Source organism: Salmo salar, chromosome 12 (genome assembly GCF_965601325.2).
Source record: "Salmo salar chromosome 12, fSalSal1, whole genome shotgun sequence".
Taxonomy (NCBI): Eukaryota; Metazoa; Chordata; class Actinopteri; order Salmoniformes; family Salmonidae; genus Salmo; species Salmo salar.
In genome coordinates, this window is record NC_138302.1 from 60,654,473 (window position 1) to 60,677,463 (window position 22,991).

A 22,991-nucleotide genomic window follows, 5' to 3' on the forward strand; every position below is an offset into this window, starting at 1 on the left:
TACCTACGACTGTATCTCAGATTCTGCTGATGCGCTCACCCAGTACATGTCAAAGCACTTTACCAAACATGTAGACGGAGGAAAAACACAGAATAAAGAGAGAGAGGGGGATGGGGATGGGGAGGGAAAAAAGCTAACAGTTTGTGGTGAATTTGGCTCAGACAGCAAGATTCTCTTTGAATCTGAGAGTGTGTCGGAGAAGAGAGGAGAAGCGAGGATAGAAAACTCTGTCAGAGCGATTGTTCTTCCATGTAGAAAGGTGGCACAAAGAAGCGTGAGCGGACCTTCCAGTGGGAGGGGTGTGAAAGAAAGAGAGAAAAAAGACAGAGTAAATCAATAAAAAGGTAAAAAGATTATTGATGGTAAGGAAGCTAGCTAAAAAGAATATAGTAGAGTAAATAATGTTACAGCACTAATAAACAACTGTTTTCCACAAAAAGTATTGAAATATTTATGCAATTTTATACAAGCTTGCAGACTCTCCATCTCTCCATCTCCCTCTCTCTTTCAATACAACTCAATTTAAGGGCTTTATTGGCATGGGAAACATATGTTTACATTGCCAAAGCAAGTGAAATAGATAATAAACAAAAGTGAAATAAACAATAAAAAATTAACAGTAAACATTACACTTCCAAAAGTTCCAAAAGAATAAAGACATCAAATGTCATATTATGTATATATACAGTGTTGTAATGATTCTCTCTCTCTCTCTCCCCCCCCCTCTCTCTCTCTCTCTCTCTCTCTCTCTCTCTCTCTCTCTCTCTCTCTCTCTCTCTCTCTCTTCAATTCAAGGGGATTTTTTTGGCATGGGAAACATATGCTAACATTGCCAAAGCAAGTGAAGTAGATAATATACAGTGGTTCCTCCTTTAAAAGTTGCATCATACTCCTTGCGGGCTGCTGCAGCATTCTGTGGCATGTTATCTATTTGTCAGCCATTTTTACTGTTAATGCAAGTTATTGCTATTTTCACTTGCCTGGACTAAAGCATCCGCCAACCCCTGGACAGTCTGTGGTGCAACGTGGCGTTGGTGGATGGAGCGAGACATGATGTCCCAGATGTGCTCAATTGGATTCAGGTCTGGGGAACGGGCGGGCCAGTCCATAGCATCAATGCCTTCCTCTTGCAAGAACTGCTGACACACTCCAGTCACATGAGGTCTAGCATTGTCTTGCATTAGGAGGAACCCAGGGCCAACCGCACCAGCATATGGTCTCACAAGGGGTCTGAGGATCTCATCTCGGTACCTAATGGCAGTCAGGCTACCTCTGGCGAGCACATGGAGGGCTGTGCGGCCCCCCAAAGAAATGCCACCCCACACCATGACTGACCCACCGCCAAACCGGTCATGCTGGAGGATGTTGCAGGCAGCAGAACGTTCTCCACAGCGTCTCCAGACTCTGTCACGTCTGTCACGTGCTCAGTGTGAACCTGCTTTCATCTGTGAAGAGCACAGGGCGCCAGTGGCGAATTTGCCAATCTTGGTGTTCTCTGGCAAATGCCAAAAGTCCTGCACGGTGTTGGGCTGTAAGCACAACCCCCACCTGTGGACGTCGGGCCCTCATACTACCCTCATGGAGTCTGTTTCTGACCGTTTGAGCAGACACATGCACATTTGTGGCCTGCTGGAGGTCATTTTGCAGGGCTCTGGCAGTGCTTCTCCTGCTCCTCCATGCACAAAGGCGGAGGTAGCGGTCCTGCTGCTGGGTTGTTGCCCTCCTACGGCCTCCTCCACGTCTCCTGATGTACTGGCCTGTCTCCTGGTAGCGCCTCCATGCTCTGGACACTACGCTGACAGACACAGCAAACCTTCTTGCCACAGCTCGCATTGATGTGCCATCCTGGATGAGCTGCACTACCTGAGCCACTTGTGTGGGTTGTAGACTCCGTCTCATGCTACCACTAGAGTGAAAGCACCGCCAGCATTCAAAAGTGACCAAAACATCAGCCAGGAAGCATAGTAACTGAGAAGTGGTCTGTGGTCCCCACCTGCAGAACCACTCCTTTATTGGGGGTGTCTTGTTAATTGCCTATAATTTCCACCTGTTGTCTATTCCATTTGCACAACAGCATGTGACATTTATTGTCAATCAGTGTTGCTTCCTAAGTGGACAGTTTGATTTCACAGAAGTGTGATTGACTTGGAGTTACATTGTGTTGTCTAAGTGTTCCCTTTATTTTTTTGAGCAGTGTATTTATATATATATAAATACACTATAACATTAACCGTGTGTAGGTAGATACATGTGTAGGTAGATGTGGAAAGATAGATACAAATGATTGGGGGGGGGGGGTTCACACCAAGCTCGACAATTATACCATTATTTAGTAAAGGTTGAATAGTCTATTGTTCAGCTAATAACCATCCTGCTACGCTTGTGAAAAACTAATAATAATACTTTTTCCCATTTCCATATGTTAAAGATTCCAATTGATAAAGTGTTTTTAGCCACAATCGGCCCCAACCCCAATTAATACATTTGGGCACAGTCGATAGCGTGCTGGACTTCGGGCTAGAATGTTGAGAGTTCGAAACCTGCTCCCTGCTTGTTTCATTACGTTATTATGCCTGTCTCAGAGCAAATAGCCTGGATTCTTACTCCCATGTTGTTCCTCGCTCTCTTCCACGCGTCATTCAGCACGCTTGTGGGCGTGCTGGCAGGCTGTACTGTTTTTTATTCTCTATATATGAATTACAAATCAGCGTTTACTTAAATCATGTTTCTACTCTATTGCATAGTTACAATGTGTAATCATTGATGTCCCAGGAGCAGGAGTGGTAAACACTGTTGAAGTGTATAATTGTAATACATACATGCAGACACAGCATCATTCAAATAATGGAGTTTGATACACATGGTACTGGATATGACTGAAAAACAAAATGCTAAATAGCGATTTTTGTAAATTTACTTTATGACAAAAGAATATGCACAGTCGTTTGTCTCTACGTTAGCTAACATATTCCTCTCAATTGTACATTTTTTGCTTGACTCGTTATGACCTTATAATTACGTAAATTAGCTTCCACCATAATGTTTTGTCAGCCATCTTTGCTGAAGAAAGTCACCAGGGTCGGGTGTCTCGCGTCAAATTCGTCATTGGAACCACTTGACATGATTGGTCATATAAAAACCTTCGGACCAAAATGCATAATGAGTGCTCTAACTCCCCCTTGTGGTGGTCTGGAGCAATGAAGCCGTGACTCTGGGTACCTCTAAGTCCCGTGGTGTAAACTCGCAACTTTTAAAGGAGGAACCACTGTACAAAAGTGAAATTAATGATAAAAATGAACAGTAAACATTACACTCACAGAAGCTCCAAAAGAATAAAGACATTACAAATCAAATCAAAGTTTATTTGTCACGTGGGCCGAATACAACAGGTGTAGACCTTACAGTGAAATGCTTACTTACAGGCTCTAACCAATAGTGCAAAAAAGGTATTAGGTGAACAATAAGTAGGTAAAGAAATAAAACAGTAAAAAGACAGGCTATATACAGTAGCGAGGCTATAAAAGTAACGAGGCTACATACAGACACCGGTTAGTCTGGCTGATTGAGGTAGTATGTACAAGTAGATATGGTTAAAGTGACTATGCATATATGATGAACAGAGAGTAGCAGTAGCGTAAAAGAGGGGTTGGCGGGTGGTGGGTGGGACACAATGCAGATAGCCCGGTTAGCCAATGTGCGGGAGCACTGGTTGGTCGGCCCAATTGAGGTAGTATGTACATGAATGTATAGTTAAAGTGACTATGCATATATGATAAACAGAGAGTAGCAGCAGCGTAAAAAGAGGGGTGGGGGGGGTTGGGGGGGGCACACAATGCAAATAGTCCGGGCAGCCATTTGATTACCTGTTCAGGAGTCTTATGGCTTGGGGGTAAAAACTGTTGAGAAGCCTTTTTGTCCTAGACTTGGCACTCCAGTACCGCTTGCCATGCGGTAGTAGAGAGAACAGTCTATGACTGGGGTGTCTGGGGTCTTTGACAATTTATAGGGCCTTCCTCTGACACCGCCTGGTGTAGAGGTCCTGGATGGCAGGCAGCTTAGCCCCAGTGATGTACTGGGCCGTACGCACTACCCTCTGTAGTGCCTTGCCGTCAGAGGCCGAGCAATTGCCGTACCAGGCAGTGATGCAACCAGTCAGGATGCTCTCGATGTTGCAGCTGTAGAACCTTTTGAGGATCTCAGGACCCATGCCAAATCTTTTTAGTTTCCTGAGGAGGAATAGGCTTTGTCGTGCCCTCTTCATGACTGTCTTGGTGTGTTTGGACCATTCTAGTTTGTTGGTGATGTGGACACCAGGGAACTTGAAGCTATCAACCTGCTCCACTACAGCCCCGTCGATGAGAATGGGGGCGTGCTCGGTCCTCCTTTTCCTGTAGTCCACAATCATCTCCTTAGTCTTGGTTACGTTGAGGGATAGGTTGTTATTCTGGCACCACCCGGCCAGGTCTCTGACCTCCCTATAGGCTGTCTCATCGTTGTCGGTGATCAGGCCTACCACTGTTGTGTCGTCTGCAAATGACGTATTACGTATATATACAGTGTTGTAACAACGTGCAAATGGTTAAAGTACAAAAGGGAAAATAAATAAACACAAATATGGGTTGTATTTACGATGGTGTTTGTTCATCACTGGCCCCCCCCTCTCTCTCTCTCTCTCTCTCTCTCTCTCTCTCTCTTTCTGTCACACACTGCTCGCAGCAGTGGAATACAGTATCAGGGCATAGTATACCGAAGGCTCATTGAACGCAGTCTGGCAGTCTGGCAGTCTGGAAAAGCACACACAGAACCGCCAGCCAGGTTATAGGAAAGGACAGAACGTTCTGGGTGTTACAGCAGAGTGAAGAAAGACACTCTCCACAGCGCCATAGAGTCCATAAACAGTGATGGATGGCCCATCATAATTTACCTCTTTGGTGACTTTTCAACAGCGTCACACCCCAGGAAGCACATGCAAGAGGTGAGCAAGCAGACAGTACAGACAGCGCAAAAGGCAGAGCACAATAGAAAGGCAAAGCGGAGAAAATGAGGCCCAAGTGAGAAAGGAAAAGACAGAGATATATGTAGAAAGAGATAAAGAAGGAGAGATGAAAGGTGAGGAAATGTCTTTGACATCAGCCTGACTAAACATCCCCACACATACAAGCGAGTGAACACGCAGCCACACACACACACACACACACACACACACACACACACACACACACACACACACACACACACACACACACACACACACACACACACACACACACACACACACACACACACACACACACACACACACAAAATGCTCAGTTGGACTCTCTGCCCCCCCCCCCGTCCTTGCTTCCCTCGATGACTCCATCCCACACACTGTATCTAGAGCATGAAAAATCCACTGTCTCCTCTACTCACCTCTCCTCCCCTGCCAATGCAGAGAGAGATGAGGAGGAGAGAGAGAGAGAGAGAGAGAGAGAGAGTGGGGGCCAGATGCAGCAGGAAGGAAAGAGAACAAGGATGACACAGCGATAGTGTGTGACAAAGAGAGGGAGGGCAAAAGGGATATTGTAGCGAGAGAGACAGAAAAAGAAAGAGCGAGAGGGAGCAAGAGAGAGGGCGGAATTAATCGCTTTCTCTAAGGCAACGAAAAAGAGAGTCCGAAAAAAAAGCAATTGCCACATGTACAGTATGACACAGAAGAGCCAAAGAGAGAGAGAAGGAAGTAAGTGCACCTAGAGAAAGTAAAACATTTACTTTCTCTTTTCACCAAGGAGAGGGCAAAGTAAACTACATGTGACCCATGGGAGATGTGAAATTGGGACACTCATTGGGACACTCAAGAGATGGCAAAATGAGAGCCTGAGTTACCTTGTTATTCCCATGACATAATAGGTATTGAGAGTATCACAGCAACACATTGTGAGATCAGTAGTATAGCTATCGCAGTGTACCAAGTTAAAGATATTCATCCAACGATCAGTTGTGTTTTGGTTAAACAACAACAACATGTAATGGAATGACCAGTTCTGTTGAACTTGTTTGTGTCTGTTGTTAGGTAGGCAAGTCAGAGGACCCCTGAACATGCTTAAGGATAACTGGGAGGCTGGTAAGGCAGCGCCAAGCAGCATCGCTGCCTACATCCTGCAGATGTGAGACAAGCTGGACTGTCTGAAGGAGATGCATCTTCAACAGTCACAACAACAGATAGTTTGTGTGTATGCATTGATATGTAGGTTATGTGTGCCTTTAAAAAAAATGTATGTAGTTCTGTCCTTGAGCTGTTCTTGTCTATTGATGTTCGGTATTATGTCGTGTTTCATGTTTTGTGTGGACCCCAGGAAGAGTAGCGGCTGCGTTTGCAACAGCTAATGGGGATCCTAATAAAATACCAAATACCAAAAAGTAGAAGGTTTGGCATGAGGATGGTCCATGGAGGGCGAATGACCCATCAATGCATCAGCAGTGCAGTAGATGATAACTGAGGGCTGTCAATTAATCCCAGGTTAATGTACATTGATGAACACGCCCACGTTTCTCCTGAAGAAACAGGAAACCGTTCTACTTTAGAATAGTGATTATAACCTGCTTAGAAATGCATGAATTGAAAAATACCACGTGTCATATTGTGCTAGCAGCTGAATATTACATACAGTACATATAAAAACAACATTATTAGATAAAAAAAGTCTGCCTGCCTGCATACAGTAGAGAGAGAGAGAGAGAGATAGAGAGAGAGTCTGGACAGCCCCTATTGATCGCCACCCGGCACACATCACCGCAACTTTCACAAATTGCTATTGAGAAGTGACCTGTAATGCAATTACTGCCCAATCCGGGGCCTAGGCCACCATCAATTATTAAAAGCTGCCGAGCCACGGCCTGGCTGATACTGCTCCGCCTCCGCTCCGCTCCCTGTGTTGTCATTATCACGTCTGTCCACGGCTGGCCAGCTGTTGCACCACGTACCACACAGGCACCGGAAATAAGCTTTAGGACCAACGCTTCCCCTGGATAAAACTAAGTATTACGGCTATGGGCCGTATGCATACATATCCTTGACCCAGGTGGTTGCTACTCATTGGTGATGGTGGACGGGGTGAGTTTCTCCCCTTAACAAGGTTATGTAAGCTCTTTTGGACCTAGTGGAAAACGTTTTTATGAATGCAATACGTTATTATTCAAATTCAAGTCCTGTCAAGTGAGAAGATGAGGACAGGAAGCTTAAACACAGGTTGATATTTATTGAGTCTTGTCCTGGAGGCAGAACTGATCGATTTCTCCTTAGATAGGCCAGCTGCAAAGTCAAAATTGGCTATATTGTAAAAATGTATGAAAACAAAAATGTGCTTTTATATGTCTAATTTTGGTTAGGGTTATGCATTAGGGTTATCAGTGTGGTTAGGGTTAAGGTTATGGTTCAGTTTAAAATCATATTTTAGGACTTTGTGATTGTGCTTGCTAGTGACCACTCTGCAGAACTGCCTCCAGAACACGATACATGATGAAAAACGCTAACGCACAGCTTCAACAGTTGAGACATGGGCTCCGTCACCAAATGGCACCCTATTCCGCAAAAAGTGCACTACTTTTGACGAGAGCCCTATGCACTTCATAGGGTATAAATAGATGGGGCTCTGGTCAAAGGTATTGCACTATATAGGGAATAGGGCGCCATTTAGGATGCAGCCATGGTTCAGACGTGCACTCCCCCTTAGTCCCCCCTTCTCTCCTCCCAGCCACACTCATAAAACCCCTACCTCACCCAGAGAGCCAGGCAGTTATTGACCAATGAGGCGGCTTATTGAGAAAAGCTGCCATGAAAGTGGGTCATGTAGCCAATCAATGCCATGGATTTCTGGACCCAGTCATTATCTCTCCTCGAGAGAAAAAAAGAAACAGTCACAAATCAGTGGTATGGAGACACCTCGCCTACACCTCCTCTCTCACCCTCTCTCTCTCTCTCTCTCTCCATCCCTCTCTATTCCTCCCTACATCCCTCCCTCCCTCTATCACACAGCTCCCTTTCCACCTTTCCTTTCTTTTTCTTCTGTTTTCTTGTCCCTGGGCTGAAACGGGTGTCAGGAAGGGAAAGAGTGAGGGAGGGAAGGAAGGCAGGGAGGGAGGGAGGAAAAGAGGGATGGTAGAACGGTGCTGGGCTGTGTGTGTATTTGAACACACTCTGAAATGACTCATTGATTCACATTGTATGTTTTGTGATCTGACTTATTACAGTGTGAGTCGGTCGGCACTGGATTTCTGTGTGTGTATGTTACGCTGCTTATTCAGTGTGGAGGAGAATGTGCAGTGTGCAGAGTGATGGTGGGTGTGAGAGTGACAGAAAGAAATGCATATGTATGAAGTGTGTTTATGTGGGGATGTATGAGAAAGATCTATGTCTATTTGTCTTTCACTGTAATTTGATTTGATTATTCCTCTTTTGGACTAGTCCTCCAAGTCCTTAAACATTAAAATACAATTTATAATACTGTGTGTGTGTGTGTGTGTGTGTGTGTGTGTGTGTGTGTGTGTGTGTGTGTGTGTGTGTGTGTGTGTGTGTGTGTGTGTGTGTGTCGTGTGTGTGTGCGTGTCTGTCTGTCTGTGTGTGTGTGTGTGTGCGGTGTGCGTGTGTGTGTGTGTGTGTGGTGTGTGTGTGTGTGTGTGTGTGGTGTGTGTGTGTGTGTGTGTGTGTGTGTGTGTGTGTGTGTAGTCTGTGTGTCTGTCCCTGTATGTGTCTGCATGTGTGTTTAATCCTCATGGCTTTACACAAGTGTAATAGTACGTCTTGTGTGAGAATGTGTGTTTATGAGTTTGAGCGAGTATTTGCGCGTAGGTGTGTACACACACTGTGCCGGCTAGTCGTGCCCCCTCTCCTCCTCCTCCTCCTCCTCCCTCACCCCCTGCTTCGGAGGCCTTGTGCCAAAATCAATAGATGCTTTCTGATGCATCATGCTGTTGTATGAGTCTGAAACATGAGAGGATCATAAATATGGCATCCAAAGGTACACATTTGAGACAGGTCCCATTTTATAACTGTCTTAAACCTCCCCGGTGAATAATTTTATAGACGCACACTTTGAATAAACTAATGCAACATTTGTTATGTTTAGTTTTTGTCTGGCATTGGTTTGACCTCTGGTTAAGTTCTTCTCTGTAAAAGGAATTTTAATGGATTTCTGTTAAAGATAACGATAATGGAAGAGCAACCTAATAATGTGCCAGCACCTGTGAAATCCTGAAGTAGTACACTATCTATACAAAAGTATGTGGACACAACTTCAATGAGTGGATTCGGGTATTTCAGCCACAACTGTTGCTGACAGGTGTATAAAATTCGAGCACACAGCCATGCAATCTCCATAGACAAACATTGGCAGTAGAATGGCCTTACTGAAGAGCTCAGTGACTTTCAACGTGGCACCGTCATAGGATGCTCCCAAGTGCTCCCGAGTGTCGCAGCGGTCTAAGGGACTGCATCTCAGGGCTAGAGGTGTCAATACAGACACTCTGGTTTCGATTCAAGGCTGTATCACAACCGGCCGTGATTGGGAGTCCCATAGGGCGTCACACAATTGGCCCAGCATCGTCCAAGTTTGGCCGGTGTCGGCCATCATTGTAAATACGAATTTGTTCTTAACCGACTTGCCTAGTTAAACAAAGGTAAAAAAAATATATATATAATAATAATACATTAATTCCAACAAGTCAGTTCCTCAAATTTCTGCCCTGCTAGTGCTGCCCCAGTTAACTGTAAGTTCTGTTATTGTGAAGTGGAAACATCTAGGAGTAACAACAGCTCAGCCGCGAAGTGGTAGGCCACACAAGCTCTCAGAACGGGACCGCCGAGTGCTGAAGAGCGTAAAGATCGAGCGTAAAAATCATCTGTCCTCGGTTGCAACACTCACTACCGAGTTTCAAACTGCCTCTGGAAGCAACATCAGCACAAGAACTGTTCGTTCAGCTTCATGAAATGGGTTTCCATGGCCGAGCAGCTGCACAAAAGCCTAAGATGACCATGCGCAATGCCAAGCATCGGCTGGAGTGCTGTAAAGCTTGCCGCCATTGGACTCTGAGGCACTGGGAAAACATTCTCTGGAGTGATGACTCACGCTTCACCATCTGGCAGTCCGACGGAAGAATCTGGGTTTGGCGGATGCCAGGAGAACGCTACCTGCCCCAATGCATAGTTCCAACTGTAAAGTTTGGTGGAGGAGGAATAATGGAAATAATAACACTTTTGAGATTAATTGGACCGCCGACTGCGAGCCAGGCCTAATCGTCCAACATCAGTGCCCGACTTCACTAACGCTCTTGTGGCTGAATGGAAGCAAGTCCCCTCAGCAATGTTCCAACATCTAGTAGAAAGTCTTCCCAGAAGAGTGGAGGCTGTTATTGCAGCAAAGGGGCACCAAACTTCATATTAATGACGATGATTTTGTGTCCACATACCTTTGGTCATGTAGTGTATTAAAGTACACAGTCTACTCTAATCAATGTCAATCACTAGTGACTATGATACATAAAAACAAACAATTATCATGTCCTACTAAAATACAAATTAGTGGTTTACTGTATACCATAGTTGATTCCACACAAAGGCCTGGTCCATTTCCAATAGCATAGCTACATTGTCCAAAAATTCCAGCCATGAGATTCTGAATGTTGCTAGATAACCAGCTAACAATTTTAAAATGCTTTGGAGAAAATGTCAACACGCTAGTGAAGTCGAAAATAAAATAAAACTTAACTCTCACTTTAAGATATGCCAGTAGGTCAGGGATACATCCAATCTGGAGCTCAAGCTCAGTTACACTTCTGATTTTCATGTTTACTTGATAGTTAAGTGCAATCACCTGGTCCCCTGGCTCTAATTCAGTCCCCGACTAAAGGCCAAGAAGGAACATCAGCAGTGGACTTGGGCTCAAGCTCCCGATTTAAGTATCCCTGCAATAGGTATATCAATAAGTCATTTCAAGGTGCTTGTATCATGTCAAGTCCTAGTGCCTTAAGGAGCACCTTCAGGGTATTTTCACTATGGAATCCAAATCCTCTCAGTTTAGGTGTCACCTGGGCATCGGCTGAGCTAGGCACTACACTGCTTTTCAAAACTTTCCAACACGAGGGAACAACTTTGAGAAGAAAGATGCCAAGTGAAGCGAAAATGGGGGGGGGGTGGGGGGGAGGGGGGTGATAGTTAGATTAAAAGAGAAGAGAAGAAGCAAAGTGCGGATAAAACGTCCTACTGCCTTTCTCATCTCTCCGCCAAGTCCCTGTTCTTTCCCTAATTAACTCATTTGTTGTGTTCCTCCGTCTTCACCTCTGTAAGGCTTCAAAGACCGCGTCTCCCAGACTCCTCTGCTTCTTTAAGGTTGGCTGCTCATACCAGAACTGTCCTAGAGAATTATACTTGTTTACTTAGCATTCACAATGAGTCGACAAACCTAAGCAATCACCGGCGGCCCGATCTGGGATTGGCTAATTAGCATTTCTTATTAAACGACGGTGATGGGTAGTGACTTCAATTAAATTAATTTGCTGTGGGTTCCTCAAGATTACCACGATGACGCCGATGCTGCTGCCACTGCCGTCTGCCGCCACTGCCGTCTCCTCGCAACATTTACAGAAGCTACGGAGACTGATCTAGTCACTATAAAGCTTTCAAAAAGTATGGATCGCTACATTAAAAAAGGGCCCTTTACTGATAACATAGATGTCGTACCGCGTACTGTACATACAACAACACTCAATAAGACAAAATCTTCTGTGTGAACGGAAAATCACATTTTGGTTTTGGCCAAATATTAAATTGATCTTCTTTTTGGTGTGTGACTGCGCCATTCCTGCTCGGGGGGATGAAAACAGAGAAAGAGAGAAGGATCCACAGCGGCAGAGGCAGCGCACGACTCCTCTCTTCCGCACTGCACATCTATGATGTCATAATCACTCACATCAAAGGCTTTCTGCTCAACATGGCGACTGTCAACCTCCCTGGAGGCGTCATTAAAAAACGAACAGACCCAACCAAGCGAGCCCTGACAGAGACGCATCAAAACTCAACACACACATATACACACACAGACACACACACATATGGCACAGATACACAATGTTAAAGCCCTGCAACATAGTGTGCTGGGTTAAAAAAAATATATATATATATATTAAAGTATACATTGGATCCAGATAGCGTAGGAGGTGTTGCTTGCAGTCATATTGTACATACAGTATGGTATACAGGTAACTGCCAAAATAAAGAAAACACCAACTTAAAGTATCTTAATAGGGCGTTGGGCCACCACGAGCCACCAGAGCCACAAGAACAGCTTCAATGCGCCTTGGCATAGATTCTACGTGTCTGGAACTCTATTAGAGCGATGTGATACCATTCTTTCACGAGAAATTCAAAGATTTGGTGTTTTGTCGATGGTGGTAAAAAACGCTGTCTCAGGTGCCGCTCCAGAATCTCCCATAAGTGTTCAATTGGGTTGCGATCTGGTGACTGATACACACATACACACACACATTCGCAACACGCACACACACACCCATTTGCTCCTTTGAGACCCCTCTTTCAAAGTCAGAGATCTCCTATTCTAGCCATGGTAGCCAAAATAATGGGCAACTGGGCATGTTTACACATGACCCTAAGAATGATGGGATGTTTAATTCACTCAGGAACCAAACCTGTGTGGAAGCACCTGCTTTAAATATACTTTGTATTCCTCATTTACTCAAGTGTTTCCTTTCTTCTGTATGTGCAAATATAATGTTGTTAGACACGTTAAATATACTGTCTGTATATTTACAGTATATTGTTGGCCCTACCACGGAACACACACATAAACACACACTGCAACTATAAATAGGCCTGCTCTGATGTGATGCTATGTGGTTTGTCCCCGTGGGTTTGTGTGACTGTCAGAGGGAGAATGAAAAGGCGAGGGAGCGGGAGAAAGAGGGAGAGGGACGCATGGAGAAGAAGAGGGAGAACAAACGGGAAAAGAGGGTGGTGCACATGTGTTGTTGTGTGTACAGTATGTCAACAGTAAAGACATTGTGTGGCACCTTTGAATACAAACACATTTGTGTGGCAAGGTGTGTGCGTAGTGTGTGTGTGCCTAGCTGTGTGTGATCTTTATGCGTGTCGGAATCTGTTTAACATTTATTTGTCTGGGTGCATGTTAAGGTGCTTGAGGGGCCATAAAGTACAAACAGTATGACAGTGTGGTGGTAAACTTACCCCTGGCAGGGTCTTCTGCTCGTGAAGAGCATTCTGAGCTTTCAGGGCCGACTCTCTGGCACAGTAGGTAAGGAAGGCACAGCCTGAGAGAAAGAGCCCGAAAGAGAGAGAGAGACAGAGAGAGGGGGTAGGGAGAGGGAGAGAAAGGATAATGACGTTAGCATACTGGGGCGGACACTGAGAGACAGCGAAGGAGGAGACCACTCAAACTCGTCAGAGACAAAAATCCAAGAACACAAACTAACACAAACAGAGCAGTCCCTGGGAGAGAGAGAGAGAGAGAGAGAGAGAGAGAGGAGAGAGAGAGAGAGAGAGAGAGAGAGAGATGGTAAGCCTGCAGCTAAAGAGTATTATCTCCGAAACGCTACCTACATGGCCTACTATACACTGAGTATACCAAACATTAGGAACACCATCCTAATATCGAGTTTACTTTATAAGGTGTCAAAAGTGTTCCACACGGTTGCCGGCCCATGTTGACTCCAATGCTTCCCACAGTTGTGTCAAGTTGGCTGGTGGTGGACCATTCTTGATACACATGGGAAACTGTTGAGTGTGAAAAACCCACCAGCGTTGCAGTTCTTGACACAAACCTGTGCACCTGGCACCTACTACCATACCCTGTTCAAAGGCACTGAAATCTTTTGTCTTGCCCATTCACCCTCTGAATGGCACACATACACAATCCACGTCTCAATTGTCTCAAGGCTTAAAAAGCCTTCTTTAACCTGTCTCCTCCCCTTCATCTACACTGATTGAGTGGATTTAACAAGTGACATCAATAAGGGATCATAGCTTTCACCTGGTCAGTGTATGTCATGGAAAGGGCAGGTGTTCATGTTGTTTTGTATACTCAGTGTATGTATGCTAAACAGTTTACTATACACTTTCCCTTTCCATGTTACCACTTCTTGTGTGGCAGAGATTAATAAACGTGCGCAAGCTAATCTAGCTACACTAGCTACTTTCTCCCAAAACATGTCACATTTTATGTGGCTCTCCTCTCTCTCTCTCTCCCTGCAAGTCTGCAGTTATCCAGTCGACCATCAGTGTGCGTCGGTCCTCACTTTGCTGTGACAAGGCAGACATTTCCCTGACAGTCTTTCTTTCTGCTCCATATGTTCCCACAATCCCCTGTTTCCCTAGCACCTGGGCTGACGTGAGGGGGCTGCCAGGGAGATGCCGGAGACTCAGGCAAACTAAGAGAAACCACAGGAACATGTCACTCACAGGCCCTCTTGACAGGAAGCCTATGTAGTGCTGTCATAAGGCTGACATAGTGTTAGCTAAGGAGAATCTTATTTAGAACTGTCCAACTTTTGACTGTGAATGTTATTATGGAGACCCTCCATGAACAGGAACATGTAACACAAGAAACCATGGAACCATGTTCAGAGGACATTTGGAAACGTTCCAAACATTCCAATAGATATTGTTTGTAGGGCCTGTTTACGCTTCAACATCACATTCTCCCCACAGTCAATTTGTAACATGCGTTACCGTGAAAGCATGAAGTGAAAATGAAATGAAACATTTCCTTTAAAATGTGTTAATGTATGAACAAAAATATGTTAACACAATGTACTGGTGATGCCTATTAGGCAGTTGGCCATCAAGGCATAAGTAGTTGATTGGCGTGACATTTTTTGTCTTTTTTGTTTTTCTATTTAGACTTGGACTTTCTTTCAAAGACTCAAAGATGTAAGTTCTCCAATCTTTTATTTCTGGCAAGTTTCTGGTTTGTGCCTGTTTATTACAAATTCAAACCCCAGAATGTTTTCGGGCACTGTAAAAACACCAGGTAGTCTCCCCTCACAGGACTGTCCTAAAGACAGTTCACACTGTCCTAGAGACTGTACATATACACAGTTTTAAAATATAATGAACAAACTAAAAGCCATCTGCGAGCTGTGAGTAGTATTTTCTAATCAAAAAGACTGTGTAAACATTAAAAACGCCGGTTTAATACAGCAGGCAGTAGTCAACAACAGAACTAAAAAAGGATGCCTGAAGAGTAGATCTAGTATCTTTCTAGCTCTATGTCTCCCTCTCTCATTCTTTTGTTCACATTCAACTTGTCAACATCCTTTTTAATGTTAAGTTATATCATTAATATCTGTTGTATCTGGCTATTTACATATTGACATGTTATGGGCAGAGAGAGTGGGGGCCAGACGAGTTGCAGCATGTATGAAGAGTAGGGCTAGCTAGTATACCTGAGGAGCTGGTCTCAGTTGCTGTGTGTGCTTGGCTCTGTGTCTTTAACCCTGGGCTGGCCTGATGGCGGGCCGCTGGAGAGCTCACTCTGCCTGTTGCTGTTTTTAATTAATGCCATGCTCATTAGCCCGAGTGGGAGCTCGCTGCTGACAGCCTGCTACCGCCTACCTACCTCCTCCCTGTCATGTTACGCTACATGCCAGCTGCCTCTCCCAAAGGAGGAACACGTGTGTGTGTGTGTGTGTGTGTGTGTGTGTGTGTGTGTGGTGTGTGTGTGTGTGTGTGTGTGTGTGTGTGTGTGTGTGTGTGTGTGTGTGTGTGTGTGTGTGTGTGTGTGTACAAGCCTGGGCTTCACACACATCGCTCATACAGGGGTACACAACACACACACACACGTTGGTTTTACTATCCAAGATGGGACCAAAAAATGTATTCCTATTCAAAATCCTATTTTCCCTCACCCTAAACCTAACCCTTAACATAACCCTAACCCCAACCTTAACCCCAAATCACTAACCCTAAAACCAAACCTAACTCCTAACCCTAATCCTATCCAGAAAGCCTAACCCCAATTGTAACCCTAACCCTAATCCTATCCCTAAACCTAACCCCTAAGCCTAAAATATAATTTTTCCTTTTAGGGACTGCCGAAATGGCCGCACTTGTCAAAGTTTCCTTGTTTTACTATCCTTGTGAGGACTTTTGGAACTCAAATGGATAGTAAAGTTTAAACACACACACACACACACACTTGTGAGTAAGCAACACTCAACAAACACCCCAGTCATAGTCAGGCTCAGCTCAGATCTTGCTGTGTCTGGCTCTAGGTAGTATCTGGCAAAAACACACACTGGTAGGAGCAGTGGATAGACATTCATCTTTTGTTGCCTTGCATTGTTTTACAATGCTACAAATTCAAATCAACAACAGTGTAGAGAAGAGAAAGAAGAAGAAAAGAGGCAGCGAATGAGAGAGAAAGGGAGAGAGAGAGAAAGCGAGAGAGAGCAAGAGAGAGAGAGGGGAAGATAAGGGAAAGAGCAAATGAACAGTAGAAAGCGGGGGTGGAGAAGGGAGAAGAAAGCGGTGCAGAGAAAGAGGCTAAGCGAGAGAGAGAGAGAGAGAGAGAGAGAGGGAGTAGAGAGAGGGGGGGGACAAGATAGAAAAGTAAAGAGAGGTAGAGAGAGAGAAAGGTAGAGAGAGGTATAGAGAAAAAGGTAGTGAGAGAAAGATAGAGAGAGGTAGAGAGAAAAAGGTAGAGAGCGAAAGGGAGCGAAGATAAGATCACCTTGCTGTGAACACCATCCCCCTGTGTCCTACACTCGCCTCTTATCTCAACCACGGCAGACACCCTAAAGTGACACACATCCACCGACCTAAAGGGACACACACCCACCGAGAGAGAGAAGGAAAGAGGGAAAGACAGAAGGGAGTAAAAGAGAGAGAGAGAGAAAGGAAACAGGGATTGAAAGAGACAATGTCTAAAAAGTAGGAAAGATGGGTTGGAAAGACACCACTACTTTCTTCATCTACGGCAGGTAGCCTAGTGGTTAGAGCATTGGGCCAGTAACCAAAAGGTTGCTAGATTGAATCCCCTGTCGTTCTGCCCCTGAACAAGGCAGTTAGCCCACTGATCCTAGGCCGTCATTGTAAATAAGAATTTGTTCTTAACTGACTTGCCTAGTTAAATATAAATTAATCTTACCAGTGATTTGAGAAGAAGACGTCGGTGACAGTATTTTTATTGCCAAGTGGCCAAACTCTCTTCTCTTCTGTTAAAAGAGATTCCAATTGCAAGATGTCTAACTGAAGATTTGCTGGCATCAATTAAGCCAGTGCCTCTCATGAAGTCTACTTTACATTGTCATAATTATGACTTAACAGATGTGAGATCATGAGACTTGGTATTATCATTGCATTGTAATCATGGATGCCAAGAGAAGCCAGGCTTCCCAAATAAATTTACCAAGAAAAAAGAGAGGTAAACCCTTGATTAAATAAGAAGGCACTTTCAAGACTGCAATACGAGTTGGGAGAATAATACGCAAAACTACATTTTATCTTTCATCTCTCTGTGTTTTTGTCATATTCCTTCAATTCGCAAGAGGCTGAATGTATCTTACCGGAGAAAGCATCCAAGCAAGCAAACAGCGCCCCTCTGTCTCTGTATGTGTAGGCCATCTATCTGATTCTGTCTGGTCATAAAGAGTATGACATTGTTGCTGCCCGTAGCCTTGAATGCAAGGGAAGCCAGTGAGCATTTGGCCTCCCGTGATAAAAAAGTATAAAATAATAGCCAATCAGTGTTGAGTTAAACTGAGTGAGCTAAAAGGTCCTGGCGCACCAACAAAAAAAAGTGTCAAGAAGCCAGTTTGAATTTGGCTTCACACCTATCACATCTCCTCAAGAGAAATATGTCTTTGACAGAAACAACTTGAATTGTTGCATATTGTTGTGTTGTTGTACTCCGGTGGCTAGCTAGCTAGCTAAAATTGTCCCTTTTCTAAATTAACCATGGATGGAGATAGGGATTTGGACTTGTGGTTTTACTTAATTCTCCGTACTGGCCAATGATTATAACGGTGATTCTGATCCAACCATAAATTCATATATTGTGCACCTGGACTGAGAGTATGGAAGTTCAATATGTAGCTAGATGTAGAAGGATAATTTTAACTAGCTAACGTTACCCAAGAAAGGAAGTTAGGCTAGCGGGCAAGCGTTTTAGCCAGGTAGCCGAGGACAAGAAAAACTAAAAGTGTGTACTGTATGACAGAGTGATAGACCATTTCGTCAACATGAAAGAGAGGAGAATGGCATTGGCGTTTCTCTACAAGTAGGTTGAGTCAACATGTTTTTTTCTACTTGCACGAACGCACGCACGCACACACACATACACACAAACATCAGAACCATTGACAGCTACATCATATTTATCATCATTGATTGGATTAAATTATTTTTGGTATTTTTTAGTTGTCACTCTATTAGAGTAAGCATAGGTGATTTTATTATGTTGAAATGTTGAAGTTGAAATGGTGCTGGAATAGTGGAGGTGTCACGCCCTGATCTGTTTCACCTGTTCCTGTGATTGTCTCCACCCCCTCCAGGTGTCGCTTATTTTCCCCGGTGTATTTATCACTGTGTTTCCTGTCTCTCTGTGCCAGTTCATCTTGCATGTTAGTCAAGTCAACCAGCGTGTTATTCCCGTACTCCTTTTGCTATTCTCTTTTTGATAGTCTTCCAGGTTTTGACCCCTGCCTGTCTCTGGACTACTTTCCCGCCTGCCTGTTCATCCTGCCTGCCCTGACCTTGATTCTGCCTGCCCTGCGGTACCTTATGGACTCTGAACTGGTTTTGACCCTTTTGCCAGTCCACGACCATTCTCTTGCCTTACCCTATTGTATTAATAAACATTGTAAGACTCCAACCCTCTGCCTCCTGTGTCTGCATCTGGGTCTCGCCTTGTGTCATGATAGGAGGCAGCTCCAGTTTTCTTTGCTACTTGCGGAAACTCTCAGTGGTTCTAAATAAATATTTGTTTAGTAGTCGGAAAATGTCAGAAACATTAACTTGGTTGACCATGCTGTAGGTCACGTAACTGTTTGTTACATGCAACATGTTTTGTGGACTTCACCGGACAGAGGTTGCTCTCCTGTTTTGTGATGAAACACAGGTGTGGTTGAATTTATTCTGCCACTGTGTCTTCTTATTGTCTCGGCCTTAGGTCTATATATCACGGTGTCAAGGCATATGAACTAACAGATTATAGAGCAAACAACACAATTATCACAACACATACAGTTGAAGTCGGAATTTTACATATACTTCAGTTGGAGTCATTAAAACTTTTTTTCCAACCACTCCACAAATTTCTTGTTAACAGACTATAGTTTTGGCAAGTCGGTCAGGACATCTACTTTGTGCTTGACACAAGTAATTTTTCCAACAATTGTTTACAGACAGATTATTTCACTTATAATTCACTGTATCACAATTCCAGTGGGTCAGAAGTTTACATACAGTAAGTTGACTGTGCCTTTAAACAGCTTGGAAAATTCCAGAAAATGATGTCATGGCTTTAGAAGCTTCTGATAGGATAATTGACATACTTTGAGTCAATTGGAGGTGTACCTGTGGATGTATTTCAAGGCCTACCTTCAAACTCAGTGCCTCTTTGCTTAACATCATGGGAAAATCAAAATAAATCATACCAAGACCTCAGAAAAAAAATTGTAGACCTCCACAAGTCTGGTTCATCCTTGGGAGCAATTTCCAAATGCCTGAAGTTACCACGTTCATCTGTACAAACAATAGTATGCAAGTATAAACACCATGGGACCACGCAGCCGTCATACTGCTCAGGAAGGAGACCCGTTCTGTTTCCTAGAGATGAACGTACTTTGGTGCGAAAAGTGCAAATCAGTCCCAGAACAACAGCAATGGACCTTGTGAAGATGCTGGAAGAAACAGGTACAAAAGTATCTATATCCACGGTCAAACGAGTCCTATATCGACATAACCTAAAAGGCCGTTCAGCAAGGAAGAAGCCACTGCTCCAAAACCGCCATAAAAAGGGCAGACTATGGTTTGCAACTGCACATGGGGACAAAGATCGTACTTTTTGGAGAAATGTCCTTTGGTTTGATGAAACAAAAAATAGAACTGTTTGGCTATAATGACCATCGTTATGTTTGGAGGAAAAAGGGGGAGGCTTGCAAGTCGAAGAACACGATCCCAAGCCATGAAGCACGGGGGTGGCAGCATCATGTTGTGGGGGTGATTTGCTGCAGGAGGGACTGGTGCACTTCACAAAATAGATGGCAACATGAGGTAGGAAAATTATGTGGATATATTGAAGCAACATCTCAAGACATCAGTCAGGAAGTTAAAGCTTGGTCACAAATGGTTCTTCCAAATGGACAATGACTCCAAGCCTACTTCCAAAGTTGTGGCAAAATGGCTTAAGGACAACAAAGTCAAGGTATTGGAGTGGCCATCACATAGCCCTGACCTCAATCCCATAGAACATTTCTGGGCAGAACTGAAAAAGCGTGTGTGAGCAAGGAGGCCTACAAACCTGACTCAGTTACACCAGCTCTGACAGGAGGAATGGGCCAAAATTCACCCAACTTATTGTGGGAAGCTTGTGGAAGGCTACCCGAAATGTTTGACCCAAGTTAAACAATTTAAAGGCAATGCTACCAAATACTAATTGAGTGTATGTAAACTTCTGACCCATTGGGAATGTGATGAAAGAAATAAAAGCTGAAATAAATAATTCTCTCAACTTTTATTCTGACATTTCACATTCTTAAAATAAAGTGGTGATCCTAACTGACCTAAGACGGGGCATTTTTACTAGGATTAAATGTCAGGAATTGTGAAAAACTGAGTTTAAATGTATTTGGCTAAGGTGTATGTAAACTTCTGAGTTCAACTGTAGGTTGTAATATGGAATTTTTTTCTGTCTTGGCTTTACCGATCATTTTACCCACGCACTGCTACTGGCTATTATCATTCATGGCTCCCTCTACTAAAAAGTGTTATTTTATTCCCCAAAATATGTCAGAACATTTTAGCTATAGTCTTAAAAGAGTCCATTGCATGAAAGGGCTCTATAGCCTTGCACATTAGCAACTCTGAAAGAAAATCCTCGCCTTTAAAATGTTATTCAGTCAGTCAATAAAAATCTCCAGATCTCTCACCTCTGTTTTGTTAGCACTTATCTGGACCTGAAAGGTAGGACCAAGTACAGCCTTTTCTCCATACACAAAATATGTTTTCACTTCAGTTTAAAGATTGATTTTAAGAGATGAAAAACGTGACTAGATTACTTTGCAAGGTCTCAGCGCTCTGTGAGCTTTACTAAAGAGGAATTCCAGCCACATTTGTTATAATGAGGTGCTATAAACCCTTTACAACTAGGGATGTGCGTCTCTCCTTTCATGAACGATTTGATTCGCATTTAGATACATTACATTGGTTGTCATTCAACTAATAAAGCCTATGGTTTGACATTGCGAAAGCCATTTTACAAGCATCTGAATGCTGAAGGTTCCGTGCAGATGAACGAATAGCCTATTAGAACCACATCGGGCCTACCTCTCCTTGGCGCGAGCATCTGTGTCCCCCGCCCTGTGCGCCCTGTTATTATCTGACAGTCATATGCAGTTACATGCATAAAAGTTCAACAGTCTACTGAACTGAAGGAGAGGACGCATCAATTCATTCAAAACAGGTAAGAGGTGTTTTCGTAGTAAAACAAGATTGAATCTGGGGGTTTTTCCTGACCGATGCATGCTTAATTTGGATCGCGATGCACTAGTATCTTTAACATTGGAACCAGGACCGATGCATACTGGTGAATCGTTACATCCCGGTTTCTAACTCCGTTGTAACTCTAGCATGAGACTTAATGACACATTAATGCACCATAAACTATGCTGTATGCAATAGCAGCCCTGTCACTTGTTGGAAGGGTAACAAACCAACCTAATCAAACCATGTCTTGCCCTGTCTGACAAACTTTGGAGGGAACTATTCCTTTAACGTTGATCAGGAAGCCCTTGGTTCTGTGTGTAAAAAGGCTGTGTCCATATATTCTTCTAAAAGTCCTAACCACCTTTCCTTCAAGACCACTGGCAGGTGAATGGACTGGATAGGTTTCCACCATATCACTTTCACCCGTCATGTGCGTTCAGATCTGTGCTCATGGAAGGAATGAGATGAGGAAAGGGGGCTATCTTAGAGTATGGGGACACAGAGTCAAGGTCTCCGGAAACATTTCTATGCAGGTTCTACCCCCATATCATTTAAAAATATGTAATTGAATGCAGTAAACCCTTGATTAAATAAGAAGGCACTTTCAAGACCGCAATATGAGTTGGGAGAATAGTACGCAAAAAGAAAATCTTCAATTACTGTGCAGAGACCACGTCAGGGCTTTTTTGTTCCGTAAAATAGGCCTTAAAAATTCAGGAGCTGTTTCATGGACTAATGAATTCTCGTCTTGAGTGTGATATTATTCTAGCCGAGTGAAATAGAACCGAGTGCCAACATATATAAAAGGGACGGTATGCAATCATAATGGTGTGTAATACCCCAGACCTCCTTTACCATACCGATCCCACAGTGCTAACACAAGGTAGAGATAGAGAGACAGAGAAAGAGAGAGAGAATGAAAGTAAACACACACCTGTGCAATCTCTAACTACTTGACATGTATTTGAGTCGCTGAAAAATGAGAAAGTAACATTCCCACCCACATGAAAGAATACTACAGTACTTACTATAGAATTATATAGTAAACTGTCGTATACTGTAGTATATTGTAGAATACTATTCTACACGCTGTAGTAACCCTTGATCATGTGTAGTACTTACTATAGAATGTTGTAGTATACTGTAGAATACTTTGGTGAATGCTACAGTATTATCTGCAAAAACACTACATTCCACAAAAACACTACAGTTTTTAAACTATAGTAAATACTACAATACTATTAAATTTGCATACTCCCTGCCCATTCCCCTCCCCATA

General features: G+C 43.6%; 1 protein-coding gene across 16 annotated transcripts in view; it reads right to left on the reverse strand.

Annotated features, from left to right (window-relative positions):
• Positions 1–22,991, reverse strand: part of LOC106565371 (CUGBP Elav-like family member 4) — a 104,850-nt gene that overhangs the window by 59,770 nt on the left and 22,089 nt on the right. For all 16 annotated transcript variants that reach the window (XM_045691569.2, XM_014132406.3, XM_045691567.2 and 13 more), the window contains exon 2: positions 13,235–13,317. In XM_045691569.2, coding sequence (XP_045547525.1) covers positions 13,235–13,317 — 83 coding nt within the window. The remainder of the gene's footprint in view (positions 1–13,234; positions 13,318–22,991) is intronic.